At 50.8% G+C, this 19,021-nt stretch overlaps 1 protein-coding gene across 2 annotated transcripts in view; it reads left to right on the top strand.

Annotated features, from left to right (window-relative positions):
• PNLDC1 (PARN like, ribonuclease domain containing 1) overlaps positions 1-7,250 on the top strand; it is a 22,919-nt gene extending 15,669 nt beyond the window's left edge. The window contains exons 13-19 of one of the 2 annotated variants that reach the window (XM_017538095.2): positions 2,353-2,417; positions 2,846-2,899; positions 3,368-3,410; positions 5,137-5,236; positions 5,532-5,707; positions 5,835-5,933; positions 7,001-7,250. In XM_017538095.2, coding sequence (XP_017393584.1) covers positions 2,353-2,417; positions 2,846-2,899; positions 3,368-3,410; positions 5,137-5,236; positions 5,532-5,707; positions 5,835-5,933; positions 7,001-7,064 — 601 coding nt within the window. In that variant the 3' untranslated portion in view covers positions 7,065-7,250. The remainder of the gene's footprint in view (positions 1-2,352; positions 2,418-2,845; positions 2,900-3,367; positions 3,411-5,136; positions 5,237-5,531; positions 5,708-5,834; positions 5,934-7,000) is intronic. The other variant, XM_017538103.2, reaches the window with a different exon arrangement.
• The last annotated feature ends 11,771 nt before the right edge of the window (positions 7,251-19,021 follow it).

Below are 19,021 nucleotides of genomic sequence, written 5' to 3'. Positions count from 1 at the left end.
TGGAGTTTCGCTCTTGTCCCCCAAGCTGGAGTGCAATGGCACAATCTTGGTTCACTGCAACCTCTACCTCCTGGGTTGAAGTGATTCTTCTGCCTCAGCCTCCCAAGTAGCTGGGATTACAGGCACACGTGGCTGATTTCTGTATTTTTAGTAGTGCAGATGGGGTTTCACCATGTTGGCCAGGATGGTCTCGAACTCCTGACCTCAGGTGATCCACTCACCTCAGCCTCCCAAAGTGCTGGGATTATAGGCATGAGCCACCACACCCTGCCCCGTGTGTGTGAATTATTTAAACCCATTCCTTGTGGTTCATTCTGTCTACCATTCTCCTAAGTTTTCTCTCAGGGGCCCTCAGCCCTCTTCCGGCTCATTCCCAGGCTTCCGTGTGGCCTCGCCCACCCCCTGGGCTTCAACTTCCAGCACCTGTGTGCAGCTGCAGTCCAGACCTCAGCATCTAGGACACTGCGTTTACCAGCTGTCTTCTTGATGTTCCCACACTACATGACCTACGGGCACCTCCAACTTGATATTCCTCTCTGTCCCTCAAGCACACTTCAGTGCCTGGAAACTCTGAAGTCTTGATGGTACCAGGTGTATACTGGGGGCTGTGTGTGCATAAGAGGGTGAAGGGAAGAGAGAATTCTGTTGTAAATGCACAGGCTCTGATTCTAGGCTTACTGGGTTTCAATCCCAGCTTTGCAACTTGCTGTGAGTAACTTTGAAAGAATTACTTAATCTCTCTGTGCCTCAATTTAGCCATCTGTGAGATGAGAAAATAACGTGTAACTCTCAAGGTTGTTGTGAGGATTGAGTGAGTTCGTAGCTGTGGAAGGACTCAGAACAGCCCCTTGCATGTAGTCCAGGTCTGTTGAATCTTAGCTGCCATTGTTGACGGCTTTCCTGATCCTAACGGACAGCTCATGGCACACTCACGTTGATGATGCCTGTTTACAGGGGGAGGTTAGGGGTCAGGGAGGTTTAAGCACATGAGCTTCCAAAACATCTTATTGAAAACCAGTGATGCGAAGGTGTCCTTGTCATACGCCATCTCCATTCACCTAGGTCCCGGAGCCAAGACATGGAAGGGGTCACACAGCTGAGTTGTTCACATCTATCGAGTCGAGTTTTATGGACTTGACCCTGTAAATCTCTAAACTCTCCTTTCTCTGCATTCTCAGGATCACTGTCTTTTCATTCCAACCGTGGAACTGTGGAAGCAGTCCCTGAGTGGCATCACAGCCCTGTGGTCTGCCCTCTTCATCCCACACCCTCCCTGAGTGATGATCTCGAATGTAAATTTGAATGGGCTGCTTTTTCTGATCAGTCTTTCCGTGGCTTCTGAAGCTCCTGCCTGTCATAGGGGCTCCTTCCCACCCTCTGGCTCTCCCTTCACACAGGACCTCAGCTCCACTTCTCACCTCACAGCTCCTGGTGTCAGACCTCCTTTTTTTTTGAGATGGAGTCTCTCGCTGTGATGCCCAGGCTGGAGTACAATGACACAATCTTGGCTCACTGCAACCTCCACCTCCCAGGTTCAAGCGATTCTCCTGCCCTAGCCACCTGAATAGCTGGGACTACAGGTGCATTCCACCACGCCCGGCTAATTTTTATGCTTTTTCTAGAGACAGGGTTTCACCATATTGGCCAGGCTGGTCTCGAACTCCTGAACTCAAATGATCTGTCCACCTCAACCTCCCAAAGTGCTGGGATTACAGGCATGAACCACCATTCCTGGCCTTTCCTGCTGTCTTTGCCTGCTTGAAATGCCTGCCATCTCCCCATTCCTTGAACCCCATTGGTTCCTGTGGTTTGGGACTCTCCAAGAGTCCTGCCTGCTTCCAGAAGCCTGCAGGGTCCTGGTGTGACTGTCTTGCCCCAGGCCTTGCGTTTATATGACGCAGGCGTAATTGTCTCTGTATTTGTCACTAGACAGGCCACTAGAGAGTGAGCCCTGGAGGACAGAGACTGTCTTGTCTAGCTTGGTGCCTGGGCTCAAAGCATTTGATAAATGCCTGGAGTAACCCCACAGGGGCCTCCTGCTCCATTGTTCTTTCCCCTTTCTGGTTGCTCAGTTAGCGAGACCTTACCTGTCCATGCCTAGATTTGCACCTTAAAGATACGTCCTCAGTACATTTAAACAACTTTATATTGGGCTGGGTGCAGTCACGTCTGTAATCCCAGCACTTTGGGAGGCCAAGGTGGGTAGATCACCCGAGGTTGGAAGTTTGAGACCAACCAGCCTGACCAACATGGTGAAACACTGTCTCTAAAAATATGTATATATATGTTAAGGGACTGAGGGGAAAACAAGAAGGGATTACCTTCAGCAAGTTGTTTATTTTTTTCTAATAGTGACTTGAATCCAACCAAGAATTCTGGACCAGAGATTGTTCATGCAATCAGCTGTGAGAAATACGGTACGTTCCCATGAGCCAACACTTTTTGCATGGTCAGCAGAGCGCTGAGGTACTCAGTTGATCTTGTTCTTGACCCTGGTCCCCGCCCCTGGACAGCAGGGGGTGGGGGAGATTTGTGTGGGGTTTTCCTTTGCTCTACTTATTCCATGTAATTCCTGCCCCAAACAAGCGAGCCCAGAATGCATCCGAGGGCCTTGGGAGATGTCAGTTTCGTCCTTAATGTGGTCCTTAGTCTATGCGGCAGCCCTGAGCTTGGGGCTTTCTCCGTCGTGGGGAGAACCAAGGTGAAGTTGGTGTGTGGGCCCGCAGAAGGGTCTGCCGAACCATGGGGAGGGTGGTTGAGCTGTAGCTGCTGTGGATGGTGAGTTAGGAGGGGGCGTGTTTCTAATGACTGCTCAATTCTCTCCTAATGGTGGAAAATGCCTCAGTTGAGACAAAGTGCCCCCATGAAGCTGCATATGATGCCTTCCTTTGTGGATCAGGTAAGGATTGCTGTTCCTTTAAAAGGAAACTCACTTTTTCTTTTTTTTGAGGTAGGATCTCATCTGTTGCACAGGCTAGAGTGCAGTGGTGAGGATCTTTGCTCACTGCAGCCTCTGTCTCCTGGGTTCAAGTGATCCTCCCACCTCAGCCTCCTGAGTAGCTAGGACTACAGGTGCCGCTACCACACCTGGCTAATTTTTGTATTTTTTGTAGAGATGGGGTTTCATCATGCTGCCCAGGCTGGTCTCAAACTGCTGGGTTCAAGCAGTCTGCCTGCCTCAGCCTCCAAAGTGCCGGGATTACAGTCACGAGCCACCACACCCAGCTGGAAACTCACTTTTTGTTGGCATTATGCCCCTGCCGTCCCTGGGTTCTCCATTTATTTCAGATTGGCTTGCACATAATGAGAAGAAGCATGAGCGCGCATATTTTGATAAGGTCTATTACATTTCTTTTTTCCTTCCTAGTTCTTTTGAAAGTGGCACATTTACTACTACAGAAAGTGCACAGGTAAGTGTTCTTCCTTTTCATACCGTGGTTCAATCAGTGGTCAGGATTTATTGAGCCCTTGCTGGAAGCCAAGACCTCTCCAGTCCTAGGGTTCTACCAGAGAAGGGCGAATGTGGGGTGTCACTGTCATAGAAATCTTGTCCCTGACTGGGCAGCAGCCCACACAGCAGTGGAAGACAAATGGCCCTGTGCCACGGGAGCAGTCCTTCCTACCACCCCTGCGCCTGCCTGCCTGCCTGGGTCCCAGCCCCCATCCCCACAGTTGTCAGGAGGCCAAGGCAGTGGGGTTAGGCGTAAGTCCTGACACCTGTCTCAGCCCTTCCCAGCCTGGCGTGTGTGCTTGATCTGCTTCTCACTTGTGTTCTTACGGCCATGTAAGCAATGATGAGGTAAGAGGAGAAAGTGTTCAGCTCAATGAATGACACATTTGTCATTGGGGGGCACACAGGCTGGGGAGACATGAATGGAACCCCACATTGGAATCAGTGCATTTCCCCAAGGTGACAACGTCCTTGATACCCGCAGCCCTGGGCACATAAGCAGCAGAAACACATTTTCCGTGTGCACTCTACAGCACCATCCTTGGCATGCACGTTTGTGAAGTATGCCTTAGCCAGGTCAAGGAGCCAATCGGAATTCTCGTGTGCTTTGGGACTGATATAGAGATACCTTTTCAGACTATATTAACTCGGGTACTGCCTATATTTGTCCATTTTAGCAGTGGATGTTATAAATACAAACATTCTATGACACATACATGTATGGAAAGCTTATTTCTTAAATAAGAATTGTGCCAACCTGGTTCCTTTCTTGTGGTTTGACTGTTTGAGGCCCTCCCTGGTGAGTATGTGTGTGCTGGACAGTGAAGGAGCTAGCAGTAGTGGAGCACCTCGTTGCCCTGGGTCACGCGTCTTTCATTTCTTTTAATCCTCGTGGCCTGGCCTAAAAGCTCTCCCTGCCTGTCTGCCTGGCCCATGGTTTTGCTGGGGCCTGTGCTCAGGTGTGTGCGCTCCCTGGACAGAGGGTGCGCTGGCGGTGGGTGGAGGCTGTGGGGTGAGGGATGCCTTTTGGAATCAAGGGTGATGTCATGCCAAGGAGGGGACAGCATGGGGCTTTCTCTGAATAGTGGCCTCGCACTGATTCTCTGAGCCTATTGCTGTTTGTAAGCAGAGGGACCCTCACCAAACCGTCACCAGCAGATGGTGACATCTGGAAGCTCTGCTTCTATGGAGGCCACTGAGAATGCTTTAAGATCGGCCAGCTGGGCCGGGTGGGGTGGCTTAGGCCTGTCATCCAAGCACTTTGGGAGGCCGAGGCGGGTGGATCATGAGGTCAGGAGTTCGAGACCAGCCTGGCCAACATGGTGAAACTCTACTAAAAATACAAAACTTAGCTTGGCATGGTGGTGCATGCCCGTAATCCCAGCTACTCAGGAGGCTGAGGCAGGAGAATCGTTTGAACCTGGGAGGCATAGGTTGCAGTGAGCTGATATCATGCCACTGTACTCCAGCCTGGGCAACAGAATGAGACTCCTCCCTCTCAGAAAAGAAGATTGGTCAGCTGGGGAAGCATCTAACCGGAGCCCCAAGGCTTGTGAGGGCGGGAGGGAGGTAGAGCCGTCCCAGGCATTGTCCTTCCACTGTTCTGTCACTGGATCCTTGGCTGTGGCTGAGGAAGTGGATGAGCTTCATGTGCCCGGCTGCTTCAGGATTTTCTGTCCTTGCAGGATTGACCCCGTTCCCGAGTCGACCTTTCCTCAGTACCTCGATGTGCTGGCTCCTTACGTGAACCAAGTGAACCTCATCCGAGCGGGGGTCCCGAAGATTGTGAGTGGATCTCATTTGGCCCCGTTGCCCCGTTCAGAGTTCAGAGGCTTCTCTGGGAAGCGGCCAGTGTGCTCTGGGACTTGTGAGAGGGCTTTTAGTGGTCGCTGAGATAAAAGCTGGCTTTTTCTTTCCTCTGGTGTTTCTCCACCAAAGCCAACATGGACTTATCCCCCACTCCCTTCTCTTCCCCTCCCTGCCCCAAGCAGAACCTTTCCTAGTTCCTTTGAGATCTTTGGACTGGGTAAGAAGTCAGGAAACACCGTGGAAAATCTCTTGTGTTCTGCATGTTTTTTAGAATTTTTCTGGTCCAGATTATCCTAGTATCCGACCTCCCATCCTCATCCTCAGCGTCAAAAGGTGGCCTGGGGTCAGCGAGCAGCAAGTCTACCAGAAGTTTCAGAATCTCTGCAAGTTTGATGTCAGGCGACTCACACGAAGCCAGTTCCTACTCCTGACCAATAAGTTTAAGGAGTAGGTGCCTCTCAGTCCGCGTCCCCTGCCCCTCCCGAGTTCATCCCTGTGTCTGTCTCTACTGCCTGATCACAGCAGGCGGTGCCATCGTGCTGCTTGGCTGACCGCAGCCAACTTGTTTTGGCAGCGCACGGAACATCCTGAAGGAGTATCGGAGCCACCCAACCCTGCGCGTCTCCCTGTACCGCTACTGGAGGCACTCCCCAGACGTCAACTGCCTGCTCCAGTAAGTACCGGGGAGGCCGCCTGGCGGTCCCGGCATCCCAGCATGGTCTGACTCGAGCACAGCTTGCTCGCTGGTGTGTGTTGCCGGGGGGTGTTGACGGGTGTGGTGACCTGAACGTCATTCACTGACACTCATCGCCTATCTCTTGAGCACCTGCTGTGTGGGCCCCGTCGTCGTTCTAGGTGTTGTCAGTGAAGCAGAAAATCCCAGCTCTCATGGAGCTCATGGGCCGGGGGGGAGAAACATGATAAACAAGTGGACCCTGTAATGTGTTGGGTGACAAGTGTTTATTAAAAACGAGAGAACGGTCAAGGGTGGGTGGTAGGCTGCGGTTGGAAGAAGCTGATGGGGGTCCTCATTAGAGACTTGGAGTGAGCCAGGTAGTGACCTGGGAGCAGTGTTCAGGCAGAGAGGACAGCAGGGCAGAGCCCTTCTGTCAGGAGGCGCCAGGAGAGTCACGCTACTGTGAGCAGAAGAGCAAGGAGGGGACACCGGAAAAGGAACTGGTGCGCACCCTTCCCCCCCTCCCCTTGGGGGCCACCCAGTGAGGACCGTGGGCTTCTCAGGAGAGAGGGGATCACGGAGGTTTCAGTGAGATCCATGACCCAACTCAGGCTGTCATCCATGTTGGCGTAGACTGCAGAGGTGACACCGGGAGAGCAGTCAGGAAGGAGATGCTTCAGCTGGTCACAACTGGGTGCAGCCAGGGGCAGCAGGGCGGGGTCAGCAACAGATGAGAGAAGGGTCAAGTGCGAATCCAGGGTTTGGGCCTGAACAGCTGGAAAGGTTGCTGTCGGTTGAGCTCTGTGAGGTTCTGGCTTGCTGGTTAGGGGCCATGTCAGTTGGAAAATAGCATTGCTGAAGAAGCACACTGAGCTCCGAGGCAAACCTTTTTCCTTCTGTCAGCCTGCCCTCAAGAGGTAGAAGCTCAGTGTCGGCACCGGGGGAGTGACGGACAGAAATGACATCCGAGGGTGCAGGACTGGGAAGGAGGCGGGGTGAGCCTGTGTTGGTGCCTCTGGGCCTGCTGGGCGCCCCGGCCACTGATGCGTGTCATTGTCTTGCAGAGTCTGTGGCATCATGACGGCCTGGGCCCTTCTCGCCTTCATCCTCGGAAGATCTGGTCCCTGAGCACAGCGAGTCCTCCTTCGGCCACGCTCGGTCCCCAAGCTCTCTGGGAGGTGGGCTGGGTGTGTTCGTATAAATCAGGTTCTGTTTGCAGATGGATCTGTTTGGTCTTTTCTGGAAATTCTGTTACGTCCTGAATGTGAAATTCCGTCAACACTATCAATGATAAATCAATCCTTGGGTATCGTACCTGTGTGTGTGGCCAGAACTTTCCTTTCTATAAATGCAGGTGGAGAAGTCAGCGCCTCGGGATTTAAGCTAATGTCTCACGAGCAGGTCATTGTGCTACTAGCTGGTCACCAGATGAAGAAAAGGCGACATTATTTCTGGGACAAAAACTAATGGCTTATGATTGGCTGTTGCGACTTAGTTCTGAGAAATGGCCTGCCTAAGTTTAGTAAAGGAAGGACGTGAAGCTGGGAAGAGGTAAAGTCATGTGCACTGGGGACATTCTCGATAAATGTTACAAACTGATACGTTCACATGCATTTTAGAAGCAATGACCCACAGCCCCAGTGTGCGCCTTCGCTGTGGGCATGCTTGGGCACTGTGTCTGCTCCACAGCGGCCTGCCCTCCATTCAGCTTTCTCGGCAGTCTTTCTCTGCGGGTTCTGGACTCGGCCGGGCTCCTCACTCAACCTGGAGCTTCACTTGAGGGCTCTGCAAAGCTGAGTTCAATTCAGCCTGGGAGACATTTTTCCTCTCAAAAAACAAGCATTAGGGGTGGCAGCTGTCCACAGGAGGGTTTGGGAACTGCTTTTCCAGAGGTCACACCCTTTCCTGAGGGGCGAGGGGTCCTACACGATCCTCTGCAGCCCGTGGTCCGACCAGCCAGGCCACACTCAGGCACAGCAGGTGCTTCCTCATCTGCTCAGACCGCAGTGGCAGGGCAGTGGCAGGGCGGTGGTGGTGGAGGTTTTTCATTGAATGCACAGCAGGTGCTTCCTCATCTGCTCAGACCGCAGTGGCAGGGCAGTGGTGGTGGAGGTTTTTCGTTGAATGTAACTTGTTTCCAGACAGTCTCTCTGTTGCCCAGGTTGCAGTGCAGTGGCGCGATCATGGCTCACTGCGGCCTCTACCTCCTGGGCTCAAACAGTCCTCCCACCTCAGCCTCCCGAGTCTGGAACCACAGGTACATGCCACTACAGATGGCTAATCTAAAACAATTTTTTTTTTTGTAGTGATGGGGTCTCCCTATGTTGCCCAGGCTGATCTTGAACTCCTGGCTTCAAGCCATCCTCCTGCCTCAGACTCCCAAAGCGCTGGTATTACAGGCGTGAGCCACACACCGGGCTGATTGAACGTAACTGCTGAGAATTCCACTTTTCTTTCATGGGCTTTGGGCTTGACTGTGGTTGGGTAAGCCCTGCATTAAGGACTCTTGCAAAGGGAAAACGCCCCTCTTAGCTGCCTGTCTTGAGGGCCATTTGGCATCCCAGCGGTGGAGCATGGCTGGGCGCTGTCAGCTGTTCTGCAGAGCTCTGGAGTAGGGAGGCATTCAACACTTTCATAAGACCTTGTTCATTCACCTCATCTCAGTTCAGCGTGTCTTCACTGGGCACCTGCCGCATGGCCTTCAGTGTCCCGCGCCGTGGGCAGGGACCTGATGTCCACAGTGACGTGGCTCACCCCACAGCCCTCATCATATCTGCTGCTCCCTAGGGCGGCCCTGAGCTGGGAGAGCTGGAAGCTACACCACAACCAGGGTTTGTTGATCAGGTTTACTTTCTGAGCAGTGCCCAGGTGTTGCTGACCTGGGCGCTGCTAACCTGGGCACTGCTCAGAAATGCTGAATGGTTCGAGGCCTCCTGCCCTTAGCAGCTTTTGCCCTGCCTGAGTAGCAGTGGTGGGAGACAAGGCAGGCTCTGAGTCTCTCCCTAGGCGTTCTCCCCACTTCCTCAGCTCTTCAAGGCTATGTTTTACCTGCGGGTCTCTCTCCTATCATTAAATGGATAAAACCAAAACAAGGCAAAAAGCTAGCCATTCTTCTTTCCTTCCCTAACCCCCACCTCCCTGTGGCCCAGCTGCTCTTCCCTCTCCATCCAGGCTTTCGAGCACGTGCTCTCCATCTCTCCTGCCCTGCCTGCCTGGGGCCCATGCCAGTCATCAGGGCTGCCTGGCTTCCCTCTCTCCTGCACAGCCCTGGGTGGTGCAGCTCCTCTGGACCCTCTCCCCGAGTCTCTGGTCACTCTCTCTTCTGTTGCCCTCCGCTCTTCCCCTGGCCTTTTAGATGTTGACGTTCAAAGACCTGGCACTGTCTGCCATGACAGTGCTGGGTCCCAGTGCGAGTCTGAAGTTTGTTCTCAGCTAACGTCTCTCTCCTGGGTCCTCTAGATTTTCCCACAGACATGCCAAGCTCCACACAGGCAGGATGATCACTTTTCCTCCAAGCCGCCTGCCTTGATGGATGTGGTGAGCATCTCTGCAGCTGTAGCCTCCAGCTCCTAGACTCTCCCCACCTCCCTGCCCTGCCTTGCCTCTGAGCAGCCACCCACTGGCAGCTTCTGTCTTCCTGCAGTCCTCCTGGCTGTCCTCCTGGCTGTCCAGACCCCCTTCACATTACCTAGACAGTTTAAGGGCCTCCTCAGGTCTGGGAGAGCCCTGCCTGCCTCTTCTTCTCCCTTCCCTGCTGTGGCTCTCATGAATGTAAGCAGGCTCTGGAAGGAAATTTGGTCATCTCTCCTGCCCAAGGTCCTTCTGTGGATTCTACACCAAGTCCACGAGCCCTTTTCTCCGCATTTGGGGTTCTGCTGTCTATCTGGTCCCCCACGGGTGTCTGTGATTGGGCTCACTGTTTATCGTTTTATTTTTTTGAGATGGAGTCTCACTCTCTTGCCAGGCCGGAGTGCAGTGGTGCAATCTCGGCTCACTGCAACCTCCACCTCCTGGGTTCAAGTGATTCTCCTGCCTCACCCTCCTGAGTAATTGGGACTACAGGCGCCCACCACCATGCCCAGCTAATTTTTGTATTGTTAGTAGAGATGAGATTTCACCATGTTGGCCAGGATGGTCTTGATCTCTTGACCTCATGATCCATTCGCCTCAGCCTCCCAAAGTGCTGGGATGAGAGGCGTGAGCCACCGCGCCCGGCTGGGCTCACTGTTTCTCTTCCTCTTCCTTGAGCCACTCACTGCTCAAGACCCAGCTCAGTGGACATCTCCTCTAGGTTCTAGGTCACTGTCGCCTGCTGCGCCTGTCAGGTGTCGGGCCTCATCCTGCCTCTGAGCGCCTCTTGCCCGTCCCTGCTAGAGCACTTGGTGCTGCGTGGCAGTGTCCCCTGGCCTGGCCCTGCACAGGTGGGCACTGGAGCTCTGGAACCTGCAAGGGCTCTCAGTATCCTCACAAGCCAGTGTTCCCTGTGGCTGGAGCCTCTGCTGTGTTTTTAGACAGGGATTTGAGTTTGTTGCTGCTGCTCAGGTGAGATGCTTTGAAAATGACATTGAGTAACTGATGTGCCTCTGCTTCTGCAGCAGAGGGAAAAGACAGCCTCCAGGTCTCCCCAGCCCAGGGTGTTCTCACTGACGTACATGGCCTGATCACTTAGAAGTGATGTGACTTCATGTCCTTGTTCTTATAATTTCAGTTCTTGTTTGTGGTTTAAACTATCTCCATGAGATTTTTGGTATGAGAAAGATAATGACTAGAAATAGCTGTAAATGAACTTAAAATTAGCTAACTTTTCTCTTTACATCCTACAGCCTGTACTAAGATCAGGCTACTGTAACAAAAATAATGTAGACAGGGGCTTAAACAATAGAATCTTATTTCTCACAGTTCTGGAGGCTGGGAACTCCGAGATACAGGGCCAGCCTATCCCACTCCTGAAGAAGGGCTCTTTTCCTGGGCTTGTAGAGGGGCGCCGCCTTGCTCTGTCCTGATGTGGCAGAGACGGTGAACATCTCTCTCACATCTCTTATAAGGGCACTAATCCAATTCGTGAGGGCCCCACTCCCATGACTTCATCACCTCCCAAAGGCCTTACCTCCTAAGACTATCCCCTTAGGGGTTAGGATTTCACCCTAGGGATTTGGAGGAAACACAAACATTCAGTCCATAGCAAGAATCTTTCCTTTTCTACAAAAGATACAGAGGTTCATGTCATTTATTGTTACTACAGAAAGCTTTTCTCTTTTTCTGTGTTCTTTTTAGCCCATGAGACAGCAATACTAATTTTCTTGGCATGAAATCTGTGGCAGAGGTTGTACATTTTGGGATACTTTCTAAGGGGAAAAAAAGACTTACTTTTTAACTATAAAACTCCTTGGTATAATTGTAAGTTTGTTTGAAAATTCAATGTAATACTAACTAAAACGTCATTTTTTTGTGTGGTAGTGACTTGCCAAATTAAAAATTATCTGGGGCCAGGCATGGTGGCTCACACCTGTAATCCCAGCACTCAGGTAGGCCGAGGCAGGTGGATCGCTTGAGGTCAGGAGTTTGAGACCAGCGAGGGCAATGTGGTGAGATCCCATCTCTGCCAAAAAATACAAAAATTAGCTGGAAGCCGGGTGCAGTGGCTCACACATGTAATCCCAGGACTTTGGGAGGCCGAAGCGGGTGGATCACCTGAGGTCCAAGAGTTGGAGACTAGCCTGGCCAACATGGTGAAACCCTGTCTCTACTAAAAATACAAATAATTAGCCAGGCTTGGTAATTCCAGCTATTCTGGAGGCCAAGACAGGAGAATCGCTTGAACCCAAGAGGCAGAAGTTGCAGTGAGACGAGGTCACACCATTGCACTGCAGCCTGGGCAACAAGAGCAAAACTCCATCTAAAAATAAATAGCTGAACGTGTGCCTGCCTATAGTTCCGGCTACTTGGGAGGCTGAGGCAGGAGAATCGCTTGAACCTGGGAGACAGAGGTTGCAGTGAGCCGAGATCATGCCACTGCATTCCAGCCTGGGCAACAGAGTGAGACTCCCATCTCAAATAATTATTTGGGAAAATAAACATAACAATCAGGAAACTTCTAAAGAAGAATAGTGACCAAGATGGCTTGTCCCGTCTGCCACATGGGAGTGCATTGATCAGAGCTGTGCATTTTCTACCATTTTTGCATCATTGAGATTGTGATATTTCTTAGTCTATGGTGTGTGTTAATTTAATTGGTGTTTTAATGTGCACAAAATGCTGCCTCTTGTAACTGCATACTGATGAAACTGGCATCATACAGTTATAATTAATACATTGTGAGATTGATGTAGTAATAGAAGATAGGTAAGAAATAGGCTGAGTACATTTGGGAATTTTGCTGTGATAAAGGTGGCATATTAAATCCGAGACAAAGAGCTATTTAGGAAAGCCAATTCTTTAGTCCTTACACTAAAATAAATTGAAGACATGTCATATATTTAAGGTTAAAAAAGGCAAATCATATAAAAGGAAATGAAAACAATGTAATCTTGGGACGAAGAAGGGCTTTGTAAGCATGAAACAAAAGCTTCAAGTGGTAATGAACTAGTTGATCTGGTGTAACCGTGTCTCATGTTGTCTGAGACGTCCTTCACTGTAGCGTGACCACTGTGGTGTGTTCCCCTAAGGGAAGAATGCTGCCGGGGAGGTTTGTGCCCCTCATCTAAGATACACCCTGACCTCAAAGATACTGAAATGGAAGGAAAACGCATCTTGGAATGGGTGGAATACAGAAAAATAAGCTTATTTACAACCAAAAAACCACCCAAAACTACTTGAATGTGGGAAGCCAGCTTTGTCCTGGTGGGTCAGTGGCAGGGCAGTTTGGGCAAAGCTGGAGTGTCCTTGCTGCCACTGCAACTCCTACTCTAGTTTTGGACGGTTTCCCTGAGGAGGGGTTACGAGGACGATGCTGGTGGTGGACAAGAAGCAGGAGCCCACACCGGGCTGGGCGGTCTGCAGACTCCTCTCCATGCCTCTCGCTGGTTAGAACCATCGGCTCTCCTCTGACCCTTGTACTTGAAAGTGCTTATCATAACTTGGGTAGATTTGTGTGCCCGACTGCACAGTGTGTCTTCTCTACAGTGCAGCTCCTCCCCAGAGCGGGGCGCCTCCTGCTCATGTGGACTGGCGGCACCTCTGAGTGCGGAGGGCTGGCCCGGTCCCTGCCTGCCGTCTAGTGGGGCGACAGTACCCAAGCAATGGCTGTAAAGGTTAGCACGTCCTGTCTAGGGAGGGGCTGGGGCGTCCCCCACAAGGGCACCTAATCCAGAACAATTCCTAAGGGTGAGTGACAGGGAGGGTGTTTTGTGGTTAGTACAGGAAAACAGTTGTACTAGTCTGCTCTCGCACTGCTATAAAGACATTCCTGAGACGGGGTAATATGTGGGAAAGCAGGTTTGATTGGCTCACAGTTCTGCAGGCTGTACAGGAAGTGTGGTGCCAGCATCTGCTTCTGGGGAGGCCTCAGGAAGCTTTTATTCATGAAGGAAGGTGGAGCAGGAACAGGAACTTGACATGGTGGAAAAGGGGGATGGGGGGAAGGCGCCACACCTTCTAAACAACCAGATCTCCCATGAACTCAGAGCCAGAGCTCACTCATCACCCAGGGGATGGCCCAGGCCATTCATGAGAACTCTGCCCCCGTGAGCCTGACACCTCCCACTAGACCCCACCTTCAGCACTGGGGATTACAATTCTTCATGAAATTTGAGGGCAGACAAATATCCAAACTGTATCAACCATGTACAGTGTGATCATGGATACACTGGAAAAACCCCTAACCAAAATGTTAGGGGGTGACATTGCTGAGCAATTACTGCACATCAGATGCTGAGTAAAGTACTTTGCAGTTATTAATTTATGTGCTCCTCACAGTAACCTTCCAAGTAAGTACTCTCACTGCCCAGTGATCCTCCAAGTAAGTACTGTCACTGTGCCCGCATAGGACGGAGACTCCCAATACCCACAGGGCAGGCGCTCAGCCTTGGCACACCCTGGCCAGTGGTGGGCAGCTTCTCTTGATGCCACATGCCTGCGGGGTCATGAGCAATTTCAATTTCCTTATTTTTATTTAGTTTTTAGATTGGAGTTGTCTATTATGAATATATATGATGTAATTTCAAACGTTTTAAAAAACAAGACAAGTCAGGCGGTATCTGCAGGACTGCTGCTCGCGCCTTGTTCTCAGGCCCAGGCTCAGCCCCAGCGGCTCCTGGTGGAAGGTGGTCCTGGGGCTCTCCTGAGCTGCTCCTCTCTTGGCTGTGACTTCTGTCCCAGCTGCAGCCATGTGGCTCTTGTGTCCCACCTGTCATCTTGAGACTCACCCAGCTCTTGAAACCACAGTTGGTGCCAAGCTGCTCCAGCACGCACTCCAGATTTGGAGGGAGAAGTAGATCTCAAAAGACTTTCTCTTCTCCATACAAACAGAGCTATAGACTACTTGTTCATTCTTAACACTACTATAAAGAAATACCGGCCAGGCATGGTGGCTCGCGCCTGTAATCCCAGCACTTTGGGAGGCTGTGGCGTGCAGGTCACTTGAGGTCGGGAGTTTGAGACCAGCCTGGCCAACATGATGAAACCCTGTCTCTACTAAAAATACAAAAATTAGCCAGGTATGGTGGCACATGCCTATATTCCCAGCTACGCAGGAATCTGAGGCAGGAGAATCACTTGAATCCGGGAGGCGGTGGTTGAAGTGAACCAAGATCATGCTACTACACTCCAGCCTGGGCAACAGAGCAAGATCCTGTCTCAAAAAGAAAAAAATACCTGAGACTGGGTAATTTATAAAGAAAAGAGGTTTAATTGACTCAGGGTTCCACAGACTGTACAGGTAACGTGACTAGGGAGGCCTTGGGGAACAAAATCGTGGCTGAAGGAGAAGAGGAAGCGGGCACACCCTACATGGCTGGAGCAGGAGGAAGAGAGAAGGGGAAGGTGCTACACACTTTTTTTCTTTTTGAGACAAAGTCTCACTCTGTCATCCAGGCTGGAGTACAATGGTGTGATCTTGGCTTACTGCAACCTCTGCCTCCCAGGTTCAAGTGATTCTCCTGCCTCAGCCTCCCAAGTAGCTGGGACCAGAGGCGTATACCACCACGCCTGGCTAATTTTTTGTATTTTTAGTAGAGATGGGGTTTCACCGTGTTAGCCAAGATGGTCTCAATCTCTTGACCTCGTAATCCACCCACCTCCGCCTCCCAAAATGCTGGGATTACGGGGTGAGCCACTGTGCCTGGTTGGTGCTACACACTTAACCAGAGAACTCGCTATCACTAGAACAGCGAGGGGGACATTCACCCCCAGGACCCAGTCACCTCCCATCAGGCCCCTCTGCCAACATTGGGGATTACAATTCCACATGAGATTTGGGTGGGCACAGAGCCAAACTGTATCAAGCATCATCTGCTACCTGCTTTTATGGCCAAAGAACTTGGGTGATCTGGATCTTTGGATCTCTGACCTTTAAATAACTTGGACTGTTGTTTTGTGATGGAATCTGGGAGGATGGTGGTGGTTAGCTGGAAACACTAATAACCTATAATTATATCTCTGTGCCCCCTTCTTTTTTTTTTTTTTTCCCTCAGCTCTGTTGTCCAGGCTGGAGTGCAATGGTGCAATCTCGGCTCACGGCAACCTCCGCCTCCCTAGTTCAAGCAATTCCCCTGTCTCAGCCTCCCGAGTAGCTGGGATTACAGGCACACACCACCACACCTGGCTATTTTGTATTTTTGGTAGAGACAAGGTTTCGCCATGTTGGCCAGACTGGTTTCAAACTCCTGACCTCAGGCAATCTGCCTGCCTCAGCCTCTCAAAGTGCTGGGATTAAAGGCGTGAGCCACCGCACCAAGCCTGTCTATGCCCTCTTCTAACACCTATGGTTATTCCTGTGCAGGTAAGAAAATGTGTACTATGTAAACTAGTCTCAGTTATCCTTTAAAAAGATGAGTAAAATACATTAAAATGTTCTCTCTTAAGGGGCTCCTGGTGATTTCTAATTTTCTTTGTCGCATATTTTTCTGTACTCTAAAACTTTTCATGAGTGTGCATCCCTTCAAAACCAGAAATGTACTGTTTTTAAGATTAGTACATATAACTTAGCATCTGAGTGACAACAGTTATATTTTAAAAGTGAACTTGGCTGGGCACAGTGGCTCACGCCTGTAATCCCAGCATTTTGGGAGGTCAAGGCGGGTAGATCACCTGAGGTCAGGAGTTCTAGACCAGCTTGACCAACATGGTGAAACCCCGACTCTACTAAAAAAAAAAAATATATATATATATATATACACACACAAAAATTAGCCGGATGTGGTGGTTGGCTTCTATAATCCCAGCTACTCAGGAGGCTGAGGCAGGAGAATCACTTGAACCTGGTAGGCAGAGGCTACAGTGAGCCAAGATTGTGCCACTGTACTCCATCTCAAAAAAAATAAAATATAAAATAAATGAGAGTGAACTAAAGACTAGGTGCAGTGGCTCACGCCCCTGTAATCCCAGCACTTAGGGAGGTCGAGGTGGATGGATTGTCTGAGCTCAGGAGTTCCACACCAAACTGGGCAACATGGCAAAACCCCATCTCTACCAACAATACAAAAAATTAGCTGGGCATCGTGGTGCAGGCCTGTGGTCCCAGCTAGTCAGGAGGATGAGGTGGGAGGACCACTTGAGCCTGGGAGGTAGAGGTTGCAGTGAGCCGAGACTATGTGCCACTGTACTCCAGCCTGACAGAGTGAGACCCTGTCTCAAAAAAACAACCCCCTTAAAACTGAAAGAAAATACACAGAAGTCTTGGTGAGGGATGCCCCAGAGTAGGTGGACCATATGGTTTTTTATTTTCTGTATTTTTAGGGTCATTTTTACCTCTTTAAAAAAAAAATGTATTTCTATCACCCTAAACATGAAAATGCATTAAAATTTTTTTGTTTTTGAAAATAGAGCTCTCTTGTCCTGCTTGGGGGGACAGCCCTGTGAAATATTTTTAGTTCTTATTTCATTGCGTTTTACTGGACACAGTCACGCCTACTTCTTTACATTAGTGTCCTATTTCCTGCTGTAACAAATCATCACAAACCTAGCGGCTGAAAAAAGCACAAAATTACCATTTTACATTTCTGGAGGTCTCAGAGTTAAAACACAGGTCTCAGGGCTAAAATCAAGATATCAGGGTGGGAGGGCTGTGTGTCTTTCCAGAGGCCTCAGGGAGAAGCTGCTTCCTCACCTTTTCCAGCTACTAGAGGTCACCCACATTCCAGGGATCATGGCCCCATTCCTCCAATCCAGCACCAGCGATGTGGAATCTCTCTGATCCATCTTCTGTAGCTGCGTCTCCTCTGACCACAGCGGGGAATGCTTCGCCATGCGTCAGGACCCGTGTGATGAGGTCTCCCCGTCTCAAAGCCCTGAATTATGTCTGCAAAATCCCTCTTGCCACATCAGGTGCCATACTCACAGGTTCTGGGGTTAGGCCGTGGGCTCTGGGCATCTTTGGGGAGTCATTATTCTGTCTGCCAGGTTCTCAGTGACACTCTGAGGAAGCACCTGCCCAGGTAAGTGCTCTTCCCACCTCATACTCCTCAGTGAGTGGGGTTATTCCTGCCCAGGAAGCAGTGTCTGACGCAGCTGAGCTGGTTGCAGGCCTTGCAGACTGCACGACCACCACAGTGACCCGGCACCCACCATTGACAGTCTCATGTGACACTGTTCTGGAAGCTCTGCTAAGGTGCCGGATGGCCTCAGCCTGATTTCAGCACTCGGACGCTCCCCCAGAGGCCCCCCATTCTTCCCCATCCCTGCCCCAGCTCTTGCTATTGTTTGCCTTCATCCCTTTTTCCCACGAGAAGTACCAGATTCTAACATTTGCCTTCCAGCAATAGCATTTCTGAGGAAGACACTATGAGGGCTGAGCCTGCTGTGAGCACGAGATTGCCAGAGAACCCTCTCCCACACAGCTGCACATTCTGTCCCTGCTCTCCCCTGGGAGAGAATCCCAGGTGTAGACCTAGTCCCAGTCCTCAGAAGAGCTCCCCCAGCGCGTGCTGTGGCTCTGCCAAAGATCGTGAGAAAGTGGAGATCCGAAAATAAGTATTCTCCGGGCAGCGCAAGCGCAGAGAAAGTGCTTCTCAAGTTAGCTCCGGCTGGTTTGTGAAGGGCACTGAGCTTTGGCACGTGAGCTTGTAAAGATGCTTTCTGGCCAGGTGCAGTGGCTCACGCCTGTAGTCCTAGCACTTTGGGAGACTGAGGCGGGCGGATCATGAGGTCAGGAGATGGAGATAATTCTGGCTAACATGGTGAAACCCCATCTCTACTAAAAACACAAAAATTAATGGGGCATGGTGGTGCTCACCTGTAGTCCCAGCTACTTGGGAGGCTGAGGGAGAAGAATCGCTTGAACCCAGGAGGCGGAGGTTGCAGTGAGCTGAGATTGCATCACAGCACTTGGGCCTGGGAGGCAAGAGTGAGACCCTGTCTCAAAAAAAAAAAAAAAAAAAAAAAAATGTCATTCCCACCCCAGGGAGCTGGGCGTTTCTGGCTGCTGAGGCCCTGTCCTGGGGAGCCCTTGAATTCTTTCCTGGGGGAAGCCAAGAACCCTCCCGGGCTAAGCCCCAGTTTTGGGGCTCACCTGTCCTGCATCAGAGCTGCCATCTGATTGTGTCTGAATTGTTTTATCTCTGTGCCTGTGAGTGACACAATGCTGTTGTTTTTGCTTTTTTGGGGATTCAGGAAAGCAGAAAGGCGGAAGAAGGAGATGAGAGCCGCAGGGCCAGGCCAAGGGCCAGCGTGTCTGGATTCCCTAACAATGCACACCCCTCCCACCATGTATAGGTTACTCTGTGGTTAACATGTCATCCAAGAAATGGTGTAGCTTCAAGAGGGCTTCAGGGGGAGAAAAGTAAAAGGCTGTTGTCCTCTGGGGAAGGAAATCCTCATGCCCTTCCTGTCTCTCGGAGACTCTGGATGGGTGTCACTGCAGCCTGCTGGCTGGGCCTCATGTCTCTGGAGAGTGGTAAGAGCAGCAAAGCCACACAGTGCTGAGGTCATGT

Source organism: Cebus imitator, unplaced genomic scaffold (genome assembly GCF_001604975.1).
Source record: "Cebus imitator isolate Cc_AM_T3 unplaced genomic scaffold, Cebus_imitator-1.0 Scaffold6, whole genome shotgun sequence".
Classification (NCBI taxonomy): Eukaryota; Metazoa; Chordata; class Mammalia; order Primates; family Cebidae; genus Cebus; species Cebus imitator.
The sequence above is the reverse complement of the archived record's forward strand: the minus strand, read 5'-3'. Positions and strand labels throughout refer to the sequence as shown.